General features: G+C 38.8%; 1 protein-coding gene across 3 annotated transcripts in view; it reads right to left on the bottom strand.

Annotated features, from left to right (window-relative positions):
- Nucleotides 1-22,613, bottom strand: part of LAMA2 (laminin subunit alpha 2) — a 389,998-nt gene that overhangs the window by 18,703 nt on the left and 348,682 nt on the right. For all 3 annotated transcript variants that reach the window (XM_076333575.1, XM_076333576.1, XM_076333577.1), the window contains 9 exons: nucleotides 21,055-21,179; nucleotides 18,782-18,944; nucleotides 16,564-16,708; nucleotides 14,154-14,292; nucleotides 9,886-10,006; nucleotides 7,364-7,582; nucleotides 5,954-6,102; nucleotides 2,109-2,285; nucleotides 1,075-1,291 (listed from right to left, as the gene is read on the bottom strand). In XM_076333575.1, the coding sequence (XP_076189690.1) occupies nucleotides 1,075-1,291; nucleotides 2,109-2,285; nucleotides 5,954-6,102; nucleotides 7,364-7,582; nucleotides 9,886-10,006; nucleotides 14,154-14,292; nucleotides 16,564-16,708; nucleotides 18,782-18,944; nucleotides 21,055-21,179 (1,455 nt within the window). The remainder of the gene's footprint in view (nucleotides 1-1,074; nucleotides 1,292-2,108; nucleotides 2,286-5,953; nucleotides 6,103-7,363; nucleotides 7,583-9,885; nucleotides 10,007-14,153; nucleotides 14,293-16,563; nucleotides 16,709-18,781; nucleotides 18,945-21,054; nucleotides 21,180-22,613) is intronic.

Below are 22,613 nucleotides of genomic sequence, written 5' to 3'. Positions count from 1 at the left end.
ACAAACAAACTCAGTGTTCTGTAATGCTGTGTCAGTGAGGAGGTGTAAAATGGGAATGAAGGCGGTTAAAAGATCTTATGAAACCAATCTGGAATAAAAACTGTCAAAATTACTGACTCTTTTGTATTTGATATATATAAAAAGGGAAGTTAGATATTCCAGTTGTTAACTTGTCAAAACTGTCTTACTATGGTAGTGTAAATTATGGTAGTGTAAATAGGCTCCTAACTGGGAAATGTGCAGTCTTTTCACACTGATTGGAAACCTCACCCATACTGAACTATATCCTGAATAAACCTGTGGGCTGTATGCAGGTGTAACAAAATGCAAAGGATCCCCCCCCCCAAGTATCTTCCAGTGGATATATTATTCAGTTTAATATTCAGATATCTAAACATATCTTTTCTGGACAGTAAAATGTTGCATCAACTTGTAAAACTGCTACACTTGTGACACAAGAAGTTTCTTCTTAAATTTCATTGTATAAGACTGCTTGCCGCTATTTAGCTATTTAAGATTTCCGGCAACAACAGTTGAGCTCAATTTAGTAGTGACTGGGGTTTCAGTTCTTAAGTTCGTAAGTCTCCTGACTAAAGTTATAAAATAGCAGTGGAGGAATTGCCATATCAAACAGACCTCTCTGGTTTACCTGTTTCTTCATCCTGTCACTGACATGGCTGTTATCATGTGCTTCAGAGAACGGCACAAGGAATATCATCGTGAGGTGCATTTCCCATAGGAAAATTTCCCTTCCAACCCTGATCGGATGTTGCTTGGCTTACATCCTGAAGTGCAAGGGTTTAGGGCTAAGCGTGCAAGCCAAAGGGAATTCTACTGCTATACCATTCTTTTAATTACTGTTGTGATAATCCAAGCAAATGACATCAGCCAGTTTTCCATGATCCACAGGTTTTACTGACCTGCAACAAGGTGTTCCCTTTACAATATCATGCTGAATTGTTACTGTGCCACTATGTGGCAAATTACTTCATTATTCTTGATGTCTAGCTTTTCAATTTTGCCTGGATAAAGAAATTTTTCAAACTTTACCTGAGTGAAGTGATTTACACTTACAAGTGCTGAAGATAGAGATGGTGTTGGAGGAGGAGGGGAAGCAGGAGGAGTCCTTGGTCTTTCTTTCTCCCCATTAGTGTCTGGTTCAGGTTGGATCACGACTGTTGTGTGGCTTAGTTTATCTTCATCCTCAGGTGGCCTAACCTCTGGTTCTAGAGAGGGACATCGGCCAATATCTGCATTTTCAAAGGACACGGGTTGAGCAAAGTCCATGGGGCTGAGAACACACAAAGAAATTGATGTCTGTTATTAGTTTTTCTGCCTTTTTACCACCCATTTATAAAGAATAGCTATATGCTGCAGTGTCATTCCACTTCACAGGACACAAGAGCCAGGATTCATCCCATCTGTTTTAGGTACAGAAGTGGGACGCATAAATTAGAGGTGATAGGCACCATTGGCTTTCCTTCCTGCAGTCAGCGCAGAGAGACGGGCATCCTCTTTGGCAAGCTTTACCAGCCTAGGTAGGCTGAATCACACTGCGGAGAAGTCCTTCTCTCTGATGTACACTGATGGAGTGTGGGGTGATGAGATCCTAATTTAGGTACTTCAGTTATGTGAAAGAAAGATTTAGATGGGAACTTTCTATAGAGATTTTGCTTTGTTCACCATTCCCGTTCTTTTTACTTAAATGTTCCTCCCAGATTACTGCAGCATGCGCTTTCCACAAAGCAAATTAATTCCCATGGTGGTTCTCAGAATTTGTATACTCTTGGAGGTCAGCCTTACTTAAAATAAAGTGTTATAGTACACCATATCACTGAGGCAAGTCTTACTGCAGCATTACGGTTGAATTTCTCTGATTTTATGGGTAAATAGACAGTTGTTGGCTTGTCTGTAAAACAGTTCATTAATTGCATAGCCTATGGAGCATATATTGTAGACAAAAAAAGGAAGGGCATATTAAGAAAACAGATCATATTCTAGGATTTGCTGTTAGTATGATTCCTTGCAATAAAGAATTTTCTTTTGGCAGCCAAGGTAGTTAACCAGACCTCATTAACTGGACATTTGTTGGCATCGGTGAGACTTACGTGGCATTAATGACAAGATTCCATATACAGCCCTCAAATGGTGGTATGTTTCTGAGAGGTGCAGTCTGAAACTGAGAAGAAGTACCCCCCACAAAGAGTTTCTTAACAGAGATGGGCTGGTCTGTTGGCAATCTCCGAGTCTGGCCTTTGTCTTCATCTACTTGAACAGTGAACATCCTGCGAAAAAGATTTGAAAGCAAAGAAATACATATTTTACTCTGGTTATTACTTGTATTGAAATCACCACTTTGGCAGGCCCCATTTACTCCTACACCAGCTATAACACTGAGCAACCCAAATTACGTAATTAGCAGCTCACATTAAATGCATATTAACCACTAGAAGGTTTTCAGCTACTGCTGTGCTTCCTTGGTAGCTCTCTGACAGAGCTTAGCAAAGCCGTGCTGCGGAGAGGCGGTTTGTAGTATGGCAACACTGACTTGGTAAGGGCCCAGCCTGCTGCACTGTGATGGTAGGTATAATCATCCAGTGCTCAGCAGGATGGGAACAGCATGGGGTCACATTTTGTCTGGGCTCCCTATTTCCTGGTTTGTACAAGTTATTATCTTCTTGCAGGGGGACAAACACTGCTACAGACTGCTCTGATTGCAGAATCAACCACAGATACATACTGTAGACTTTTTAAAAGATCTGGTAGCTTTCTTCTGTGGGAGACAGCAGAGTAGGAAAATTGCTGATTGTTCACCATGTACTGATACAAGTGCTATAATTCATTCTCACGGGTAATGCACATGCTACAAGCTAAAGACAAAGCAGTCCCGTGGAAGATACTGTTAAGGTTGAACAGAGGAAGGTAGAAGCCTCTGAAGCACAGCACCACTGGCTGACCAAGCCAAGTCAAAGCATGGGAAAATGAGCGAAGAGGAAAGGGGTAAATATGGTGAAGGGCATTATTCTGGTAAAAGCAAGAATCCAAATGTGAGAGAAAAGCTGAATGCTCTCGCCTGTCAAAGCTACTGAGATGCAAATGTTGCGGGTTTGTACCACGTTTACAAGGAAACATTGTAAAGGGGACAGAAAGTGAAAAACCAGTTTGCCAAGCCACACGTTGCATTTACTGAGAAAGCAGCATTAATGTAAGGGCTGTTGAATTGAGAGACAGTGGATTATTTTGATGGGTAACATATATAACAAGGTATAGCAACAAGAGTCAATTATTTAACTGCTGTCTTTGGGACAATTTACCATTGACGAAACATAGAAAATCTTCAACTTCTGAACAAATCCAGCTCAAAGTGAGCTGAGTTGCAAGGATGGATAAGAACGCCAGCGTTTTTGAAGGTGAATGTAGAATGCTAGTTGGCATAATTTCTTTATGTTGTTAGACTATATTTAATAGAGTTTAGCCAGGAGAGAATCAGGACCACAAAAAAAGCTGTATGTGTCTCTGGTAAACTCTGGTATGATTTATGAAGTGCAGTTTTTATTTCAAATATCTTACAGTCATGCTAAAGACCAGGACCTAACTATTCAAGCATCTTTGACTACAATTAGTTATCTAAACCCAAGTTGGGTATCTGTAAGTAAGTAGCTTGATTTTTCAGAATTACTGAGCATCCTGACGACATATCAGAAACAATCAGTTTCTGGCAAATAACCTCACTTTTTTCAACTGCAAAATTATATTGAACTCCAATACTCTTCCTTAACAATGATTACAAATGTTAGCAACTGAATATTGAAAATGTTTATTGACAAGAGGCCAGTTTTCATATGTAAAACGCTTGGCTTTGTTATTTACACAAGTCCTAGACAGAACTGGATAGCGACTTAAGCACCTGAATTAGATGTTGTACTACATGCAAAATGTCCAATTTCCTCATAGTTTTGGATGGATTCTTTTGATCTAGAAAGCTGTAGAGTAAGAAAGTGATTCATTTTTCAAAGGGTTGGAGGAAGTGGGTATTAAAAGACTTATCTTTTGGGATAATCTCTGGGATTTCCCCAGACCCTTCAGCAATGGAAACAGGAGAGAGATTTCTGTGGGGGCAGTTCAGAGCAACAGATTAATTTAGGTTCTGTGAAGTGTCCCAGAGAGAACACTTCTCTCCACTGCCTTCAGAGGCAGCGTAGGCAAATCAGACTGTCAAGACTCAAGTTATCCTTTGTGCTGCTGCATGTTAGCCATGGCTACTGATTGTCAATATTTTCATCAGCATGCAATATTTCATCTCATCTTTAGCCATTACCATAGTAAACATTTTGGCTCCAAGCAGAACCATACAATGATGTGCATTAGCCTTCAACAGTATCCTATAATTACCTTGGAAGAGAAAGTACATACTTTGCAATTATATGGACAATTATCTCTCTGAAGTGTTTTCAAAGGGTGTTCCTCATATTTAGTCAAATAAAGGTTGAGTTTGTGATGAGCAAAGGAGGGGTTAATCTTAATTTATATCTTTTTACATCCATTTCAGGTTACAGAAACTGCAGAGTTCAGACAATTTGTTTTGTAACAGAACTACTTTGAAAGCACAGAGGTTTCATCTGAACAAGCATCATCACTGGATGGCATTGTACAGCAATTGTGTCTTGATGTACTCTCACAGGTCAAGCTACTGTACTTGCTATAACACTGCATAAAAGAAATTTCTTTGTTGTTTAGAGCTTCTTATTATCATCTGCATATTTGTGTTCTGTCACAGTGACACAAAATGTTTCACAAAATGCAGTCATCCATTTCCAAAATAACTTTTTCTCAAAGAATTTACAGTTTTACCTCGAACTAGTCATTGAAGCTGGGGAGAGATACTGTCTGAGGGCATTATTTACAAGGGTTTTTTTAACGGTACAATAGAAATTCAGTCAGAAAATTATACTGACAAAGGACAAAGCAAAGCAAAGCAAATTACAGAGAGGACAGAAGGGCACCCCAGGACCAGACAGACAGGAATTGTTGCTCAAGAAGGCTGCAGCATTGTGGGGGTAAGGGGGTGAAGCCTGGTGTTCAGTGTGTTTGGATAAGCACATTTTGTAACATGCTGGATGTCACATCTTCTTTCTGATTTTTTTTTTTTAAAACAAAACAGAACAACATTGTGCACAGTGCACTAATCCACTGAATGTCTGTACAGTATGTACACATTTGTATGTCCAAATGTCCACAACAATCCCTACTTGGAACAAAGGCTATTCCAGGCCATAAATAGTACTGTCTGCCTGAGTCCTACACACTACAGTAGTGCTGTTTCTAATCACTTTCTGAATGGTGAAGTGTAATTAGCATTTTTTACAATGTCTGAGAAAGGGCAAAGGAATTTAAGTGAAATTCTGTTTAAAACAACATGGTCTGAGAAGGACTGCAATGGCTTTCCAGCAATAAGAGTGACTGCCATTTACCTGGGACTGTGTGTCTTCATTGTTTTACCATATTTCACTGGGCACCACCTTAACCCCATGTATATACACCAGCACATGGCATCTCAAAAAGGCTACAGGCTGCTGTGCTGTTGCTGTTTATATACTTTGAAAATGGTCTTTTTCTACATGTCTTGAAAAGGTGATTTACTGCACTGCAGCAGTATTTCTCATCCACAAATTTGATTAATAAAATATATTTGCCAAGAACCAGAAGGTTAAGATGCCAATACAGACAAATGCAGGTCTCTGGAGAAACAGGCAAGCATGTAAACTCAGCTCTGTAGAATAATAAACACTGTCAGAAACTAACTTCTAAAAATTTTTGGATAAGGACGGAATTACACTAAATTCTTTGCCTCAGCAGAAGCATTTACATGGGTTGCTAAAGACATCGGTACATTTGCTTTGTTGAATTAGCTGTGCTGTGTGGTCTGTAGTAACAAATACTAGGTATTTGTTACCCTTTAGCTCGTTCTATCCGGATGGAGTGTGCTCTGCCGTCGTGAAACTCGCCAGCTTCTGGTTTGATGGTGATTCTGTGGGGATCCCGTACCCCAGTGGAGATATGTACTTCTAGTCGACCTCTGTTCAGGAACACTGCATAGTAGGCCTGCAATGTATATGTTGGTATAAGAAGGTAATTTACATTTGGAAAGAAATTATTTCACTTAGTTTTACATTAGTGCGTATGTTTTATTTTCTTACACCAGTTTTTGATTTGCTCACCATAGACAAGATACTGTAGTTTCAGTTCTGCTGCTGCTGCTGCTACATTCAGACTCTTGTATTTTTGTAATGAGGAATGGGTAAAATGAGGTCATGCTGGAAAGCCTCATCAAAAGATCTAACTCTCTGCATACCTATTTGCAGGGAAGGATGGAGACTTCTAACCTACAATTCTTCTGATTTTTGCTGTCACAAGGCCTGGTCTTAAACCCATCAAGCCCTGAATACCATTGATCTCAGCATGAGTTCTGCATTTGGAGGGCTGGCAAATCACACTAGTAGTTACTCTAGCAACCAATATCATGTTGTAGCGGATTTCACGATCTAACCTCCAGTTACTATAGCAATGAGTGTCATGCTCACTTCTGTGACCTGAAGAGCTGGGTAATGATAAAGGAGCCCCTACCCTGAAGTTAATGTCATGTGGGTGAGCCATTAAAATGTGCTGTCCCTGGAGCGTGTTCCTCCAGGTCACCGAGAGCTCTCTTTCAAAACAGGCAGGAAGGAGAATAATGAAATACCATTTCCCAGAAGTCCTGAACAAAGAAAGCACCAAAATATCCTGTTTATCTCTGTTGTAGTATGTCTGTCTGTGAGGTTTTAGTTAATCACGATTTGAATAATTTCTAACAGCAATCACACTTTTACCAGTTAGTCACTTGGACTCTGTAGGTACTTCCTCTGAACAGACTGACTCTACCCTCTTCTTCAGAAAGGATTTATACTGCAGATTTGTATTTTATGGGAGAACATGAGAGGTTGGAGCACTCTTAAGTCTTATATCCCACAGCAGTGATCCCAAACAAGGGGCTTATCAGAATGAGTGAAGGGCAGTATTCTCTAATATTTCGGTTTGATGAAGAAAACAACACGGAAGTGTCTGTATGATAGAAAAACAAATCTGTTCTTGTTTAGCAACAAGCAATGGATGCCTACTGTAAATCTTTAAGAGAAACAGTTACTCCAATGCAAAAAACCAATTCTGAGCCTCTATCAGATTCTCCATCAGATAAAGGATAACATTAGAAATAATTTATTCCCTAGCACTGAAAGTATAAAAATCTGACAGTGTCTTGAAACAAACCAAGTGGAAGAAGTTCAGTAAAATTGTGGGTTTTCTTTATCTTTTGCTAGGTTCCTCGTACCTGTCCCGTCTGTCTGCGCTTTCTCCTCAGAGGGGCAGCTTTCCTCCCAGTGTACCTGCGCTTTCTCCTGGGGGGGACAACTGTGCCACTTGTGCCAAACAAGATGATCCCAGACTCATTCTTGGTGCTGAAGGAGAGGTTGATTTCTGTGCCCACGTCAAAGGAGACAGGCTGCAGTTCCACAAAACCTGGCTTGGGGAAGCTAACCGTATAAATGTTCTGTAGGAAGAAGAGGACAGGAAAGTGCATTAGTAGGATTAAAAGTAAGAGTATGAACATGCAGAAAGATTTCTTAACTAAAATAATAAACTATGTAAATAGAAGTAGTGTGAAGAGATGGAAAGTAGTAATAAACATTAAGCAATTTACTTCTTGAAGTGTTGTGCAAACACTAATTTACCTGTTTACATCTGGCATCATTAGAGTATTTCTGGAATCCTGTCTTACAGGAAGGCAAACTTCCAGTCTTATTTCGGCATATCCTCTTGGATTAAAAATAGCTTCTCGCAGGTGCTTTTTTATACTAATGTTTTCCATTGAGTTAATACAGTGGGATTTTGCTTTTAAATCAATACAACAGATAACAACAGCCAATACGAACATGAACTAGATTCTATTATTTCTCAAATGTGCCTAGAAAATACTTTCCATTAATCGGTCATTATTACTTCATCATTATTGCTTCACTAAGCACCACTGCTTTCTTGATGACTCCGGCTCATAAATGAAGCACTCGTTGCGCATGGCCCAGCTCTTTGGACATTGGTAGCCATTAACACAATTTAAAGAGTAGAATATGTAAGCAAATAATAAATCAGTGCATAGTCCTGAAGATTTTCTGTAATCACTGCCAATTCTTGTATTCTTCCAGCCGGGGAAGACCGGTCTATAGAAACAGTGACTTTTTCTAAAATAACTCAGCATTTTTTCAGTACAGTAGAACTGTTTTCAGGTATAGAGATAATAGATTATGCTAGATAAAATCATTGCTGATGATGTTCACCTTTCTCTGAAATCTGAGGGCATTTAAATAATTGAGCGTATGTCCAGTCTTTATCTTTTGCTTTTACTTCACTTCTTTTTAATTATCCTACATATCCTGTTTTGTACAATTAGGATATTTTATGTAATTCCTCAACGAAATGGTTAATCCAATTAAGTTTTCAAATTCTGAAACCTCAAGAGTTACAAAATAACATGAAAAACAATGGTCTTTCTAAGATTCATAGCAACAGAAGAAAATCAACACAACTATCCTTCTTTCCTGTTCAGGAAAGAATCTACCATAAATGCAAACAAATATGAACTTCTGTAGAAAATTTTTGCTGAACCCAAATTTGTAAGATTTAAAAGCATTTGAGCAATCTGGTTGTTTACAGTTTAGCTTTGTCACAAACCTGAAAACTTAAAAAAGGACATCTCATGACAGATCCATCTGGCCTAATATCCTGTCTGAGAGTCCTATTGTTGTGTACTTTTTTGCTCTGATGAAGGCCAGAGATAGAAGCGATAAAGACAGCAGAAGAGGGTACTCATCTTTATTTTGGCCTGGCTAGATTCCAGTCACCATTCAATGGAAATTTTCAATGTTTTGGAGAAAAATGTTTGGACAGCATCTGTTTTACAACAACTCATTTGGATTTGCTGTAGTGGTATCTGATATGGAACTCTAGATCATACATCTGCTTGCAAAACTATCTTAAATAGCATACATTTCCAGGGAAGAAATACAAACTATTTACTGGGAGACAAACATCACTGGAAATATTTTTTTACATATGAAGACTCTTCTTTTCCATGAAAAATTACTGTAGTCTCTCTCAAACTTAGGATCAGATTCCTTGAATTTTATATGCATTGAAAGCCTGTTAATTAGAAGCAGCAACAATTGAAAACTTGAGTTGTATTTAAAGTTAAAATAATGATACAAACTTTGCACATTCTTAGTGATCAGTAAGAAATGTGCCTTCCAGCTCAGTGGTAGCTCATAACAGTAAGTGCTCTACAGTTCCTATCCTAAAGGTGACTTTGTTTAAGTTGCCCCCAAATATACTGTGATTTTCGAAGTAGCTCAGGTTTTCTGTAGTGAATGATTTTATAATAACAATTTAAAAAAAAATAATTTAAATCCTTGGATTTTATGTGCATCAAAATTTTTTAAGGTTTTTGCAATATTGTCAATGCCTAATTCTATCCTCATTAATGTCAATAATTCCCACTTTAGTCAGCTGAAACAAAGCTAGACCGTTGCTAAGCATTTCAGAAAATCCTACCCTTTAGGGATAGGGATATCACAACTCTCCAGGGATACTGTCCAAGAAGTTAGGATCTGGAAAACTGGTCTACTTGCTGATCAGACTCATTCATCTTTCCTTCTCTTAAATATAATTGTTCTGATTTTCAGGTTAGATCCCTATGTGTGTCTGAATATGCCTTATACAATTAACATGTTATGCCATAAAATCAGGAACCAGAAAACATTTATACCCATTAAGACCAAAATACATGGAAGTCAGACTAACCTCTAGTGTGCATCCTTTGGTTAGACCAACAAAATCAGGACTACTCAATATATTATATGGTGTCCTTGAAATTTCGATCTCTTTGAGGCAACCTGTATATTTCTTTAAGTTCACTTCAGGCCTAAAAAAAATTTAGAAGTACAATGTATTTTCAAAAATATAGTTTAGGTAGAACACAGTCAGCCAGACACACACATATGCACTTTCAGATGCACAGATGCTTGTTTGTTTTTTTTTTAAATACACACATACACTCAAATGAATACATCTTGCCTTCTACCACCTATCAGCACATACTGCACTCTGCCTTCCATCACTCAAAGGCGTAACAGTAGATTAATCTCATCTCCAATTGACAAGTCTTTTTTTTTTTTTTTTTGTAAAGGAGTGCTGTCACCTTTGGTGTTTAAATGCAGTGAGCTATGAAATAAGTAAGTAGTTGGTCCTTAGGCAAAGCAGAAAGATGCAAGCTAGGAAATCATAACAATAAGGAGAGACCTTAACTGGAAGACAGATGTTTCATTCTTCTTTTTGCATGCTAGATCCTAATGAAAGAGGAACTTTAGCAGCATACAAACATTTTGGATAAAGTCTTTGTCAAAGACAGAAAAAAATTTTCATTTGATTTTTTTTTATGCTTTAGGAATTCTTTATGTTCAGGTGGACTGACATTTCTTTTCTATGTATTTTATATTCCCAGTATCTTTCTTATGAAAACTGCTGCATATTTTCTTGTGACACAGCAATATATTTGACTTTCTCAGGCAGTTAAAGAAAACAAAACACTTGGGTTTGTAACAGAATCTGACTATCCATCCAGGACAGGAAAATATTGTAATAGAATTGCAAAGTTCCATGGTTTGGCTTATCAGCTTGTTGCCAGAAGAAATGAGAAAACTCCTGAAAGTAACACCAAAGCTAGCATGCTTGAATGCAAAAGTATGATTTCCCAGGCCTGGGAACACCAGAGACCATAACTGCTGGCATCATCTGAACCAGGCTTGCAAGAAGAAAAGCCTTATAAAGTCATTTCAGAAAAAAAGTTGCCATTACTCTCCATTCATACCATGGAGAGTAAATCCAAAAAGAAAAAAAGCACTAGTGAATTCACTCACAATATTACCCATGAGTGCTTAGTAGAATATCTGAATAATATGAACAGCCCAAAGGAAGAAAAATGAATTTGGAAAATAAATAAGGAGTGATTTGTGGGGAGAAAAAAAAAACCCAAACACTTCAGCTCCCTGGAAGGAAAGAAAAGATTTTAAAGAACATTAATTACAAAATAAAAACATGTTGCACAGATACTGTTCAGCTGCATGTTTTGGTACTGAAAGCCATTCTTTGCATTATAGCCATCCTAGCAAGCGTGGTGTATTCTCTGGCAAATTAGCATCCCTGCATAAGTTAAAGTAAGCATCTGGTTTACTAAAATAATCCATATTCTGCTTTGTTTATAGTCATGTAGTTATGGTCACCTTTCCTTTTTGATTTTTTATTTCCTAGCTCTTCCCCAGTTCCTTTATAGACCCATTTTCCCAGCAGCAGAACAGTTTAGCCATGTCATTAGCAGCAGTGCCCATAGTCCCCTGTCTCTGCTATCCAGAAACCATCCATGTTCCTACCCCCCTCCTGCCCTGCCCCGTTACAGACTGCCCTCATGCTGCCCCGTTACAAGCAGTTGCTGTTATAATTCCCAACCCGTATGAACTCTACATCCTTGCAACCATTGAACACTTGCTTGATGTTTTCTTAAAAGACTTCCTTTTTCCCTTGTTCCCTTCCAAAACATACAAAACAAGGTCCAAGTTCATTCAGATCTTGCACAAATTCTTGGCCTTTTTGTTTTGCCAAACTATGATCAGTTTCAAGGGAACACAAGCAAAGATTTCTGGAGCTTTGGAGGAAATAATCTTTCTCAGGATTGGGGGAGGAGGGGTGAAGTTGCATTTTTCTAATTCAAGCCAGGAATTAAGCTGCAAAACATGGTGAAGTTCAGTTCATATCTGAGCATACCAAAGCAAAAGTAACGGACACAAATAGTTGCAAACTGAAAACACAGTCAGAAATAGGTGACCTCCCCTGTGCATCCCCCCATCCTCCCGTTCTTAAACTCAGAAGTGGCAAATTTGACAAAAATCTGCACCTCGCTTTCATACCCTCCTCAGTAACTACTTCACTGCCTCGGAGTGCAGCGCTCCTCGCCTGACCCGGGACTATGTTGCTCTTACAGCCTGGAGGTCAGAACCAAACTCGGCAATACAGCTTGCCGTAGCTTTGCTTCCGAGGCATTCCCGTCTCATAAACAAACACAGCTGAAGTAAGCAGCTGTGTGAAGAAAATAAAAGTCATTTGTGTAGGTGTGTGCACAGCATGTAAGGTGACAGTATTAAGCACTTGGGAGCAGCTTTGCTTGTTGCAGCAGGAGCAACTCGCTGAATTAACAGCCTTAGCGTAACAGCTGGTATAAATACTGCCCACGCGCTGCTTCTGCATTGCCGCCTGTGCTTTCAAGCTGCACTTACTAGACACATGCAAGTCATGCAAGTAATCTGATTATTTTTACCTTGCTTTCATACTAGGGTGAGAGAGAAAGAAAAAAAAAAATCAAAATTACATTAATTGTAGCAAATGATACTTATTAGCAAGGTTCAAAATATTTCACAGTGAAGCAGATACACATCATTTACAAACAACACATTATGGATGGTGAGATTCTATATACATTATCAAGCTATAATAATTAACAGGGTTACTCTGCAAAAAGCTACCTTAAAATGTAATATATCAGAGAGCTTTTATAATTTGTTGCTCTACTTGGCCGTGAGTAAAAGCAAACCGTGTAGAAGAATGTGGCAGAACCGACACGACCTGATAATTACAAAGTCACGGGTATCTCAGCGCCTATTGTTTGCAGTAGCTCAGCTTTGCCCTAATCCCCCTTTCACTATTTTTGTTTCTAATTTACCACAACATTCATCTTGCCCCAGTGACTGATGAATCATAGCTGCAGGCAAAACAGTTACCACAGGTCCAAGTAGCTGTGGTACACTGATTTTCTAAGCAACCACAAAGGATTTGCTGGAAGATAATTGCTCTAGACATTTTGTTATGCACTAGTGTGATTTCACAATTACATAATATAGTGTTCTATTTCATGAGTAAAATAGATCTTTTTATTGCTGGGTGATCTGACATCAGAGGTCAGTTACTAACCTAATAAATTCACAAATATGTCCTTTCTTTTAGTTGCAGAACAGCATGTAGACTAATGACAACAGTTCCTTGTGCACAAGAACAGTTCCTTGTGCACAAGACCACTTCAAGGCTGTCATTATGCCATGTAACTAAAGCTGACATAGATTAATGGGCTTGTTTCTGTGTTGCTCATCTGTTCATTGTAGCGGAGAATTCTCTTGTTCTTGTCATTGCAAAACTGCTGAATATTCATTTAAACCACAAGTAAGATTTTTGGTCTATTTAAAACCGTGCAATACAGTCACTAAATTCAAGTATCTGTTATCCCATTTATTTAATTTATTAAAGCTTAACTTAAAGTTTATCACGAATAATATGCGATATTTAAAAAATAAATAATGGGAATTTTATTTGAGTAAGAAATTCAGGATCAGGCTTCTGAAGGGAAAAGATTGCCATATTTCATTCTACTTACATTAAATATATCAAGAGTATTGAATCATATACTTTAATTCCTGAATACAGAGGAATTTAATCTAAGGAGTCCAGGAACTTACGTCTACAAATAATTTTAAATGATATCTAAACACAAAATTTTTATACTATTGAAAGTATACTGACCCTGATTATGCAGACATGCATACCCATTTAACTGATCCTGTGCGGAGTAGTCTGTAGTTCAATTTTTCTACTCATGCACAAGGTAAACACTTGTGCTTAATTTTGTGGTGGTATGGAGCCATTTCTGTAAGTTTGGAGTCACAAATTCTATTCATCAAATAAAAAAATACTTAAAAAGATAAAGGCAGCCACATCATAGTTCTGCACAGCATCAGAAAGCTGTACTGCACCTTTACCACGATTTCCATTGTATTTGTGTAATGTGAGCTGCGTGGTATACATTGAAATACACAACATATGTAAATAAAGCATTGGTCTGCTGTGGCAGTGTCGGGTACTTTGAGAACTCACCATTCACTTACTGCAAGTGAACTTGAGAAATAGAGTAAGATTACACTGCATTTACATCGCCTTACCAAAGGTAAAGAAATTGGTTTGAGCCACGTTACCTTAGATTTCTCAGGGTTGGCAATCCCCCAAAATATATTTTCTCATGCCCTTTTAAGTTGAGCCCAAAGTGGCTGCCTGTAGAAGTTGTTGCTATGGTCTCTTCTTCATTGGTGTCTATGTCTACAATTGATATGTTGGCTGGAAGAGATTTGAGATTAGTTTCAAAATATCAGACAGGAACAATGATGTCTTAGTGTAAGAAACCAACAGAGAAATATTTGGAGGGTTAGCAGGTGAGGGGAGAGGCAAGGAGGTCTGTATTTTGCAATTAAGACGCTGGATTTCCAAACTGTCAATTATGGGCAGAGGAAGAGACCCGCACTTTCCTCTGTTTCCATAACAACCTGAAAAGCTATAGCAGTTCTGTATGCTTTATTTTTATATATTTTCTAAACCTGTTTCAACTTGGTATGTTCTTTGTGTCAACGTAATTTGGAGCTAACACTTCAGGACAAATTCAAGGATCATTTTACATCTAACTTGTGATTTCAGTCCAAAGGTTGTCACTTGAGCAGGACTTTTTTAGTGTAAAAGTTTGTTAAGCATTGTCGTTATGACAATAATAACATTAGAGATTGGTGTTCAGTCACTCTAAACCACTTTCAAACCCAAAGCAGTCAGTTGCTGTCATGTGTAATCTCAATCCGGAGTCAGTGATATGCTACATACAACCATCCCATTTAAATGCTTGTTCCATGTATATTTTTAATGTATGGATTAATACAGAATATAAAGCTCAATGAGAGAGACAAGACGCTGAAAAATGCTGAGCAGCCCCCAAGGAAGAAGGGGATATTCTACCATAGGGATGCAAAGAAAGGGTTCTTTCCTTCTTTCCTCCTTCCTTCCTTCCTTTTTTTTTTTCTTCAGAGAGTTAAATGCAAGAGATTGCTTATAATCTACACTCCCCCCTGCCCCCAGTCTACATACCTAAGGAATGAAATGAGCCTTTATTTTAATTTAAAAAGTGACCAGCCTGATTTCTGGTTAAAGATGGAATAGAGTAAGTTTGGAGATGAAAGACCTGTCAACCTCTTAGGAGATTTCAAAGGGAGGACTGGCTAGAAGAGGTAATCTATACTCTGTGGAGAGGCAGAAGCGATGGGAGGTGGGAGGAAGAGTGTTCTCTGATAGAAGCTCTCCCCACAGGTGAGTCTCTTGTAGCAGCAGCCGACTAAATAAAAGCCTTAAAAGAGAGAAGGAATGTGCAAAACCTGAAACCGAACTACTGTTTTCAGGAGTGAAAGAGAATTGAATGGGGGACAGACTTTCCTGCTGTACCTTACTGTAAATAGACTAATTTTCCTTTCATTTCTATACCTGTATCTTCTTTATAAGCACATGATATGTTTGAATGGTATGAATAAATTACAATTATGTGACATTATATTTTATCTCAATACCTCCTGAGTTAAGTATGAACTAAGATAACTGGCTAGCAACAAGGCATTCCTCCTCTAAAGGTTCAGCAAATCTACAAGTGAGAGCTCTGAGGTTTTTTGGCCAGTGTCCCGGCTCCCAAGTCTGCTTCAGCCAAATGACAAGAGAGTGGGTTTGTGTTTGAGATGCGAAGGTCAGGTAGAGAGCTGGCACTGCAAGGGGCAGAGGAGGAGGAGGAGTGTGTTCAGGGGCTCGTGGTGACCCTGAAAATTCAGAATGCAGTAAGACTTCAGCATACAAAGGCACAGGGAATGTCACAGGTGCCATAAATAAAATTAATTGGGCTCACGGAAGGTTCTACCAGTCCTATAACTGGATTAAAAACAAACAAAAAAAAGGGTTTTGCCAGCACAATAGCCAGCATTCTCTGCGATCTTATCAAATGCCACCATTTCACATTTTGCACCAGTAACAGGTTAAAGAATTAGTAGCACTTTTGAAGATGATCCCAGTTGTTTCCAAGCAGATTCAGATCATGCCACTCTGCATATCATTAGGGAATATAAAATAGTTGTGTTTGTCTACTGAGGTACTATACTATCAGTACTGAAGTCATTGCTTTTTTAAGCGCTTTGGGATATGCTGAGCATGAGAGGACTGTACAGCATGAAAGCTATTGCTGTCCTAACAAAAATCACACAGGTTTGTTTTATGATTTTGAACATCATCAGGGAACTGATGAAAAAGCTTCCTTTTTCCCCACTCAGAAGCATTTCAGAATGTAATTTATGCAACTGTAAAGCAGAATTATGCCTGAAAATTAAGCTACCTGTTCATAAAAGGCCTGTTTGACAGTGCAGTCACTCACATGCAACTCAACACACCTGTAATCTAAGCAAAAGAAGTTGCTAAATCACTAGAACTTTGTAATTCCAGCAGTTTTGCACAACATCTTCCCCATGATTAGATGGTTAGCTGTACTGCACAGGTAACTGGGAAAGTCATGGTGTTGACACCACAGGAACTCACCTTGCTTTTGAATTCTTGACAGGGTGAAAGATTTCCATTTGCCATCATTATGATTTTGGTTGCTGATAACAGAAGCTGTACCTGAACCCAGATCGTAGCTGACTTTTATACGCCCACCACTGAGTTCTACACTCATGAAATCCTTCTGTTAATGAAAAGGATTAGATACACAAATTATTATTCTTGTTCATTTTGGTAAGAGGCATACGACATTAAATAAACACTTTCTTTTCCTGGGTGACAATAGACAACTTTTTTCAAGCTTTTTAAAAAATCTACTTAGGCATTTGCTGCCCAGGACTGTAATGTACAAAAGTCTGCTGCCAACAAGTTCTTTTTCCCCCTTTTCTTCTCCTTTGGATTGCGAATTTATCTGGCATTTTCTAACAACTTAGCTGGAGTTTTGATGGGATGTCTGTACTTTTTTTTCTTAGATTGAAGACAGAAATACACATTATAATTACCTGAAACTATTACTGAGCTTTAAGTATTTGTCTGTACTACAGTTAGTGCATTTACTACATACCTCAGCTAGATTTAAACTTGCAAGGTAGAAAACAAGAATAGTAAAGATGGTAAAACGGGCTTGTTTTACCAGGGTTTCCAGAGGGTAATCTGTACTGATGGAGCAGCAGAGCGCTATGAACTGTTATCCTCGTGAGCCACTGACACCAGTATCTAAGCAGCAACTGGAGATGGCTGACTGGAGCAATGGTATATGCTGCAGTATCTACAGAAGAAGAGCTGGCAGGATGCAAAGAGCAAAACAAATAGCCAGGGAACTGGATAGCATGAAAGGTATTAAGTAAGTAATGGTGGAACTATGACCCAGGACATGAACGTACCAGAGAAATTTTAAGTTTAATTATCATTTTGCTCATGGCCAGTTTCACCTGTGCTCAGATCTAGGGGGAATGAAAATACTTTATCATGTGCTGAATACTTATGCAAAACTGTGATAATAATGTTATGTATATGAACATAAATTTATGTTGAGAAGAAAAGAGTAAAATTTAACAAACTCAGTATTCTAGATGCTTATGCATGTCTATCCATGCATTACTAGAAAGAGCATCCTCAAAGTTTTTATACAGTGGGACAATATCTTAAGAGATAAATTGTGTCAGGGACTAGTTGCCTTCCAGTTCCCAGTGTTTTTCAGAAGTTCAAGTAAATAATTTTTTCTAGAGAACTACATAAATTAATAATAATTATACAAAATAATCTAAAATAATTACATTAATTATACTTTCAATTATAAAAATTAATTAGAAAAACTACGTAAGTACTTCCTTAACATAATAAAATGTTATCTTTTACTACAGTCAGTCAGGAGAAGCACCCTCCTCCTTGATAATTCTGGCAATTCTGATAGTTTTTCCCAAAATACAGGAATCTAAAATAAGACTGATTTACACAAACACAGTTTTTGTAAAATAGTGAGTGCTCAGTAATTCTTCAAGACGTCAGTGAGAACTGCTGTACATAATTTCTGGCCCAAATGAAAAGGCTAAAGAAAGGACTCTGTTCCCATTCAGGCATGCAAATCAATCTGGATCAGAGATTCTGAAGCTGAGTTATTCCTGATTCATGTGAGGATCTGGCCAGATGTCTTTATAAATAACTTCTCCCTGTTATCCACACACGTTTGATAGTGTGTGTGAATAAAAACCTTGAACAGCTTTATAACTAATGTTTCTATTCTCTATTTTAGCTGTAAAAGGCACCATTTGTAGACCTTGTAAAAACGTCATCACCATCACATCCTGTTTGTTGCACCATTCAGTTCCCCTTTAATGCCACTCACATTAAACAAACTTTTTCTTTATACGAGCAGGACTTCTATCTAAGACTTGTCTCTTCCCATATTCTCCCTGCCCTCACACTATGTATTTTAAACTATGAATGTGCAACCACAACTGGCAATGTTTGCACAGGTAAACATTTGGGATAAATGAAAAGTAATTAATATTTTCATAAAAGCTGGAATTCCCCTTGGTCTAACATAATGCTCCCCAGTCAGTAAACACTAGGTAGTCAACTTCCACACTATAACATTGTCTTCACTTTGAAAGCAGTGAAACATCATACCAGGCAACATCATACCAGGACAGTGCTACATTAAATTACTATTTATTTTTATAATATGATGAATTCAGCCACTGTAAAGGTGGCATGAAACCTGTAAGGAGTCTGGAGGTTAACTGTTTTTTCTCACCAAGTCATCAGTAGCAAGATACATCAGCAGGGCGTTCGATGAGAAGGTCCTGAATTTGAACATGACTGTGGAAATATTGGGGTTCCAGCGGATCGGGCGGCTCACCATGGCGTAGCTGTCACCATCAAACTGGACCGTCCCTTCACCGTCTGCCACCTGTGGGCTGAAAAGGGGCAATTCCAACCAGTTTCCCTTGCCGTGTGAGGTTAAAAGAAAAAGAAGTGGGGGGCGAGGGGAGTGAGGGGACACCTCTTGGGAGTCTTCCTGAACTTGGTTTGATTTCATATCAAACCCCCGTTCTGACAAGTGAAGCTGTAAGGTCAGCTCACCGGCTGTCCAACACAAAAGCATATCTGGGAGGAAGATGGAGGAGGAATATGTCGCATATACCTCACGGTCTGTAATGACTCATTTTGCAGTCCTCAATATAAAATAGCATTATGTACTCTTTCATCTTGTAATAAATCTTGGTTTTGTTATTGTTAGTGATTTTACAACTTTTGGAGGGTCCCAGACTGAAAACCCTGGAAACTGTGATTCTCTGTTTACCCACAAATTACAAACACCGCGAGAGCAGAAGCATCAGTCCCTCCACAGTTTTTGGCATTCCTGCCATTACAGAACAGAAAAGTTCAGGCCTTGAGTTTGTTTGATATGAGTTTTATGATAGACTCTTGTCCATTTCTGTCACACAGATCAGATAGCTGCAAGACCGCAATCTTTTGGTTTAATCACAGACATAACTGAATTTGAACAAGGGACCTACTTGTGAAATATTCGCCAGGAACATGTTTCCCATTTATCCTGGCACACATACAAGGATCTTGAATGTACTCCGCTCACCTTCCATAGCTACATTTAATAGTTAAGTTTTTGCAATTAGATTTTGCAGGGGAAAAGGACTCTCTGGTACTGGACCAGTGGGTTAAGGTAAAAGGGAGCTTTTAATGCAGTTTTCTACAAATCTCAAATCTAGTATTCTTTTTTTTAATCTCCCTCTCACCCACCCCCACTCCAAGCAAGCAGATCTACACTATCACTAATGAATGAGAAAATTAAATTTAGGGAGAGATGCACATAAAGGTTTAGGCATTTCCATTAGGACTTGCTTGGAACTGAAATGCATATATCCATCATCACGCTCCTTAAATTTCCACCTAAGTGTCAAGGGCCTACATCTGTAGTCAAGGAAATCCTCTGGTATTTCCAAAATTGTTTTTGTTCACAACTGGAATTTCCATCATTTTCAAAGGGCTAAGCCTTAGCACGTTGTCAAACTAGCAGCCTAGTTTGAAAACTAGCCTACTCTTAACTTCCCTGACTGAGTCTACAATTATTTTACCTAATGCAGCGTGAGCTCTATATCATACAATGACGCTGCTGAATTCCCTAAAAAACCAGGAGCATCTAAGAGGACAGTGCTGCTTTCACGCAGTGGGTCACTGTGAAAGTCATAAACCATAAACAAGGTTGTGAGAGCCCCGGAGTCTGTCTTCTTTACATGACAATTCCCAGGACTGTGCTGTAGTATCAAGTGGTGCCTCTATAAAGGCCCTCAGCTTTTGAAGCTGAGACATGGCACAGGAAAGTGTTTGAGATTAGTTTGGTGGGAAAGAGGAATGAAGATGGGTCACAGCTCTCTAAGGACAAGGACACATCTGGAAAGGAAGTAACTTACGTTGTTTTAAAATTCCTGAAGAGAGTTCTGAGCCTACATATGTGAATCCTGGTCCTGCCTGGATGGGCTATTTACCCTGTCTGGAACCACAGGTCACTGACAGGGACAGGATTTCCCATTCTCTTTTGAGAATGGAAACACCTTTCTCTTGTGGGGGTCTCTGCTCACTACACTGGTGGCTGTGAAAGCCACCTTGAGGCACCTGACTCTGCCCCATGCTGCATGAGAGCTGCAGGCACCCACACTACAGCTGTCCATGAGCCAGACTCGGTCCCACTGTGGATCTCACCCTCTCTTATGTTTTGACTAATCCTGGTTACTGGTTAGCAGGAGTCTTTCCATCACAGCACTGTTAGGCCGTCTTAATTCTGTTAAGACACCAACCACATTTACGACCGAGATTGGGTGCTTCCCCTCTTGGTGTAATTGCAGCCTAACTTTGTATTTCCTACAACTCTCAGCATTCCATACAGATCACAGCTGTCTACCGGAACTTGATGGCTGCTGTGGAAATTCCTGCTGCTTACCACAGAATGCAGTGTCACCGCAGACAGGTTCCCAAAGGAGCATGAGAAACAATCAGGGCTTTACCTACCTGACGGCACATCCTTTGCAGTCACCTTCGATATCCCTGAAATTCCACAGTCCTATGGGTTTGCTGTCTAGAAAGGTTTCACCCATGCAGCCAGTGAAGGTGGTGACTCTTACAGCATCTGACTTCTGCAAGGGAAAACACAAACCTCATTAGAATTCAATTTGAAGTGATCTACTGTGTCTGAAAGCATAGCTGCTATGAAAATCACAAATACCAGAAGATGCTTCTTAATATTCTAAATATCAAGAGTAATATTTAATCCAAGAAGCCCTCCTATCGAACAACTGATCAGCAAAAATGTGAGCTAAACTTTCTATCAGTCAGGATGGAAAACCCCATTTATATTTGAGACTCTGGGGAAGGCCTAGGCAAAACGATTCCTGGAGAACGGGGAGGTGCCCTGACTTCCATGTCACCGTCAGCTTTCCTGGCTATTTATAGAGAGCTGCCTGCTCCCACTTGTTCAAGGTCTATCTGGATTTTTGTTTAAGACTTCATAGAAAGGACTGTGAGGAATCTTGCCCACAGTACAATAAGGAAGATGTTTCTACTGTACTTAATGCTCAAAAGCCTGCAAATTGAGCAGATCGTCCAAGTTAGAAGACCAACTGTGACCTCAACTGGCTACACCTGTAAAATTTATGCTGAATTTTGGATGCAGAAAAAAGTGCAGATGGAAAAGCAATTAAAACTCAAGTCCCATCAAAACTCATTAAGCTTGGGTCACGCACATGGGGTAATGCTCATTAGATCATAACATGGTACCATGATCAAGATAGTAATATTTGACAGTACACAGAGTACTCAGCTCAAAATTATCCTTCTAAAAATACCTAGTTTCATTTAAATTTCACTTCATCAGTATGAGCTGATTGAAAATCTATATACTTAGCTATTTGAGATAGACAAGCACCTGCTGTTTTCCATACAGCGATTACGAATATTAAGATCTTGCAAGAGAATATGGAGAAGTGCAACTTGAAAATATTAAAGGAAAAGTATGACTCAAAAGACCTAATGTGTTGGTGATATTTCCCAAGATAATTGGGAAGGTTTTAATTAGCAACAAGTATGAACTTAATGTCACTTCTGAGAAATTCATGACATCTAAGTATCATAGCCTTCTACTCAAGTCAGATGAAAGATGGTTCTAAAAACTGAAAATGAGCCTTCTTTTTGAACACACTGCAAAGATGCATGCAGAAAGGGATGTGGACAAAATCCCAGGACAAATCTAAAGCACTCCAAAACCCAATAATATGAAAAAGCAGATTTCTGAGACAAAGATTTTAAAAATATCAGTGACCTTGGTAAATGTCCAAAGAGCTTCATGGTTTTAGAAAACAGTGTCAGTTAAGGTCTTCATTTTGTGAGCCTGACAACTGTACCACATAATGACAAAAATTCCCCCAAAAGTAAACTTATTTATCTTTTAATTCACAGACTGTGTCTGAACAGAGCAAGTCTGGTAGTGTTTAAAACCCTGTATTGCAAATATATCAGGCATACCAAACTTACAATACATTGTCTTCCTACCTCTGCCCTTGTCTTTATTTACC

The sequence above is a fragment of the Aptenodytes patagonicus genome, chromosome 3 (genome assembly GCF_965638725.1).
Source record: "Aptenodytes patagonicus chromosome 3, bAptPat1.pri.cur, whole genome shotgun sequence".
Classification (NCBI taxonomy): Eukaryota; Metazoa; Chordata; class Aves; order Sphenisciformes; family Spheniscidae; genus Aptenodytes; species Aptenodytes patagonicus.
This window is presented reverse-complemented; position numbering and strand designations above follow the sequence as displayed.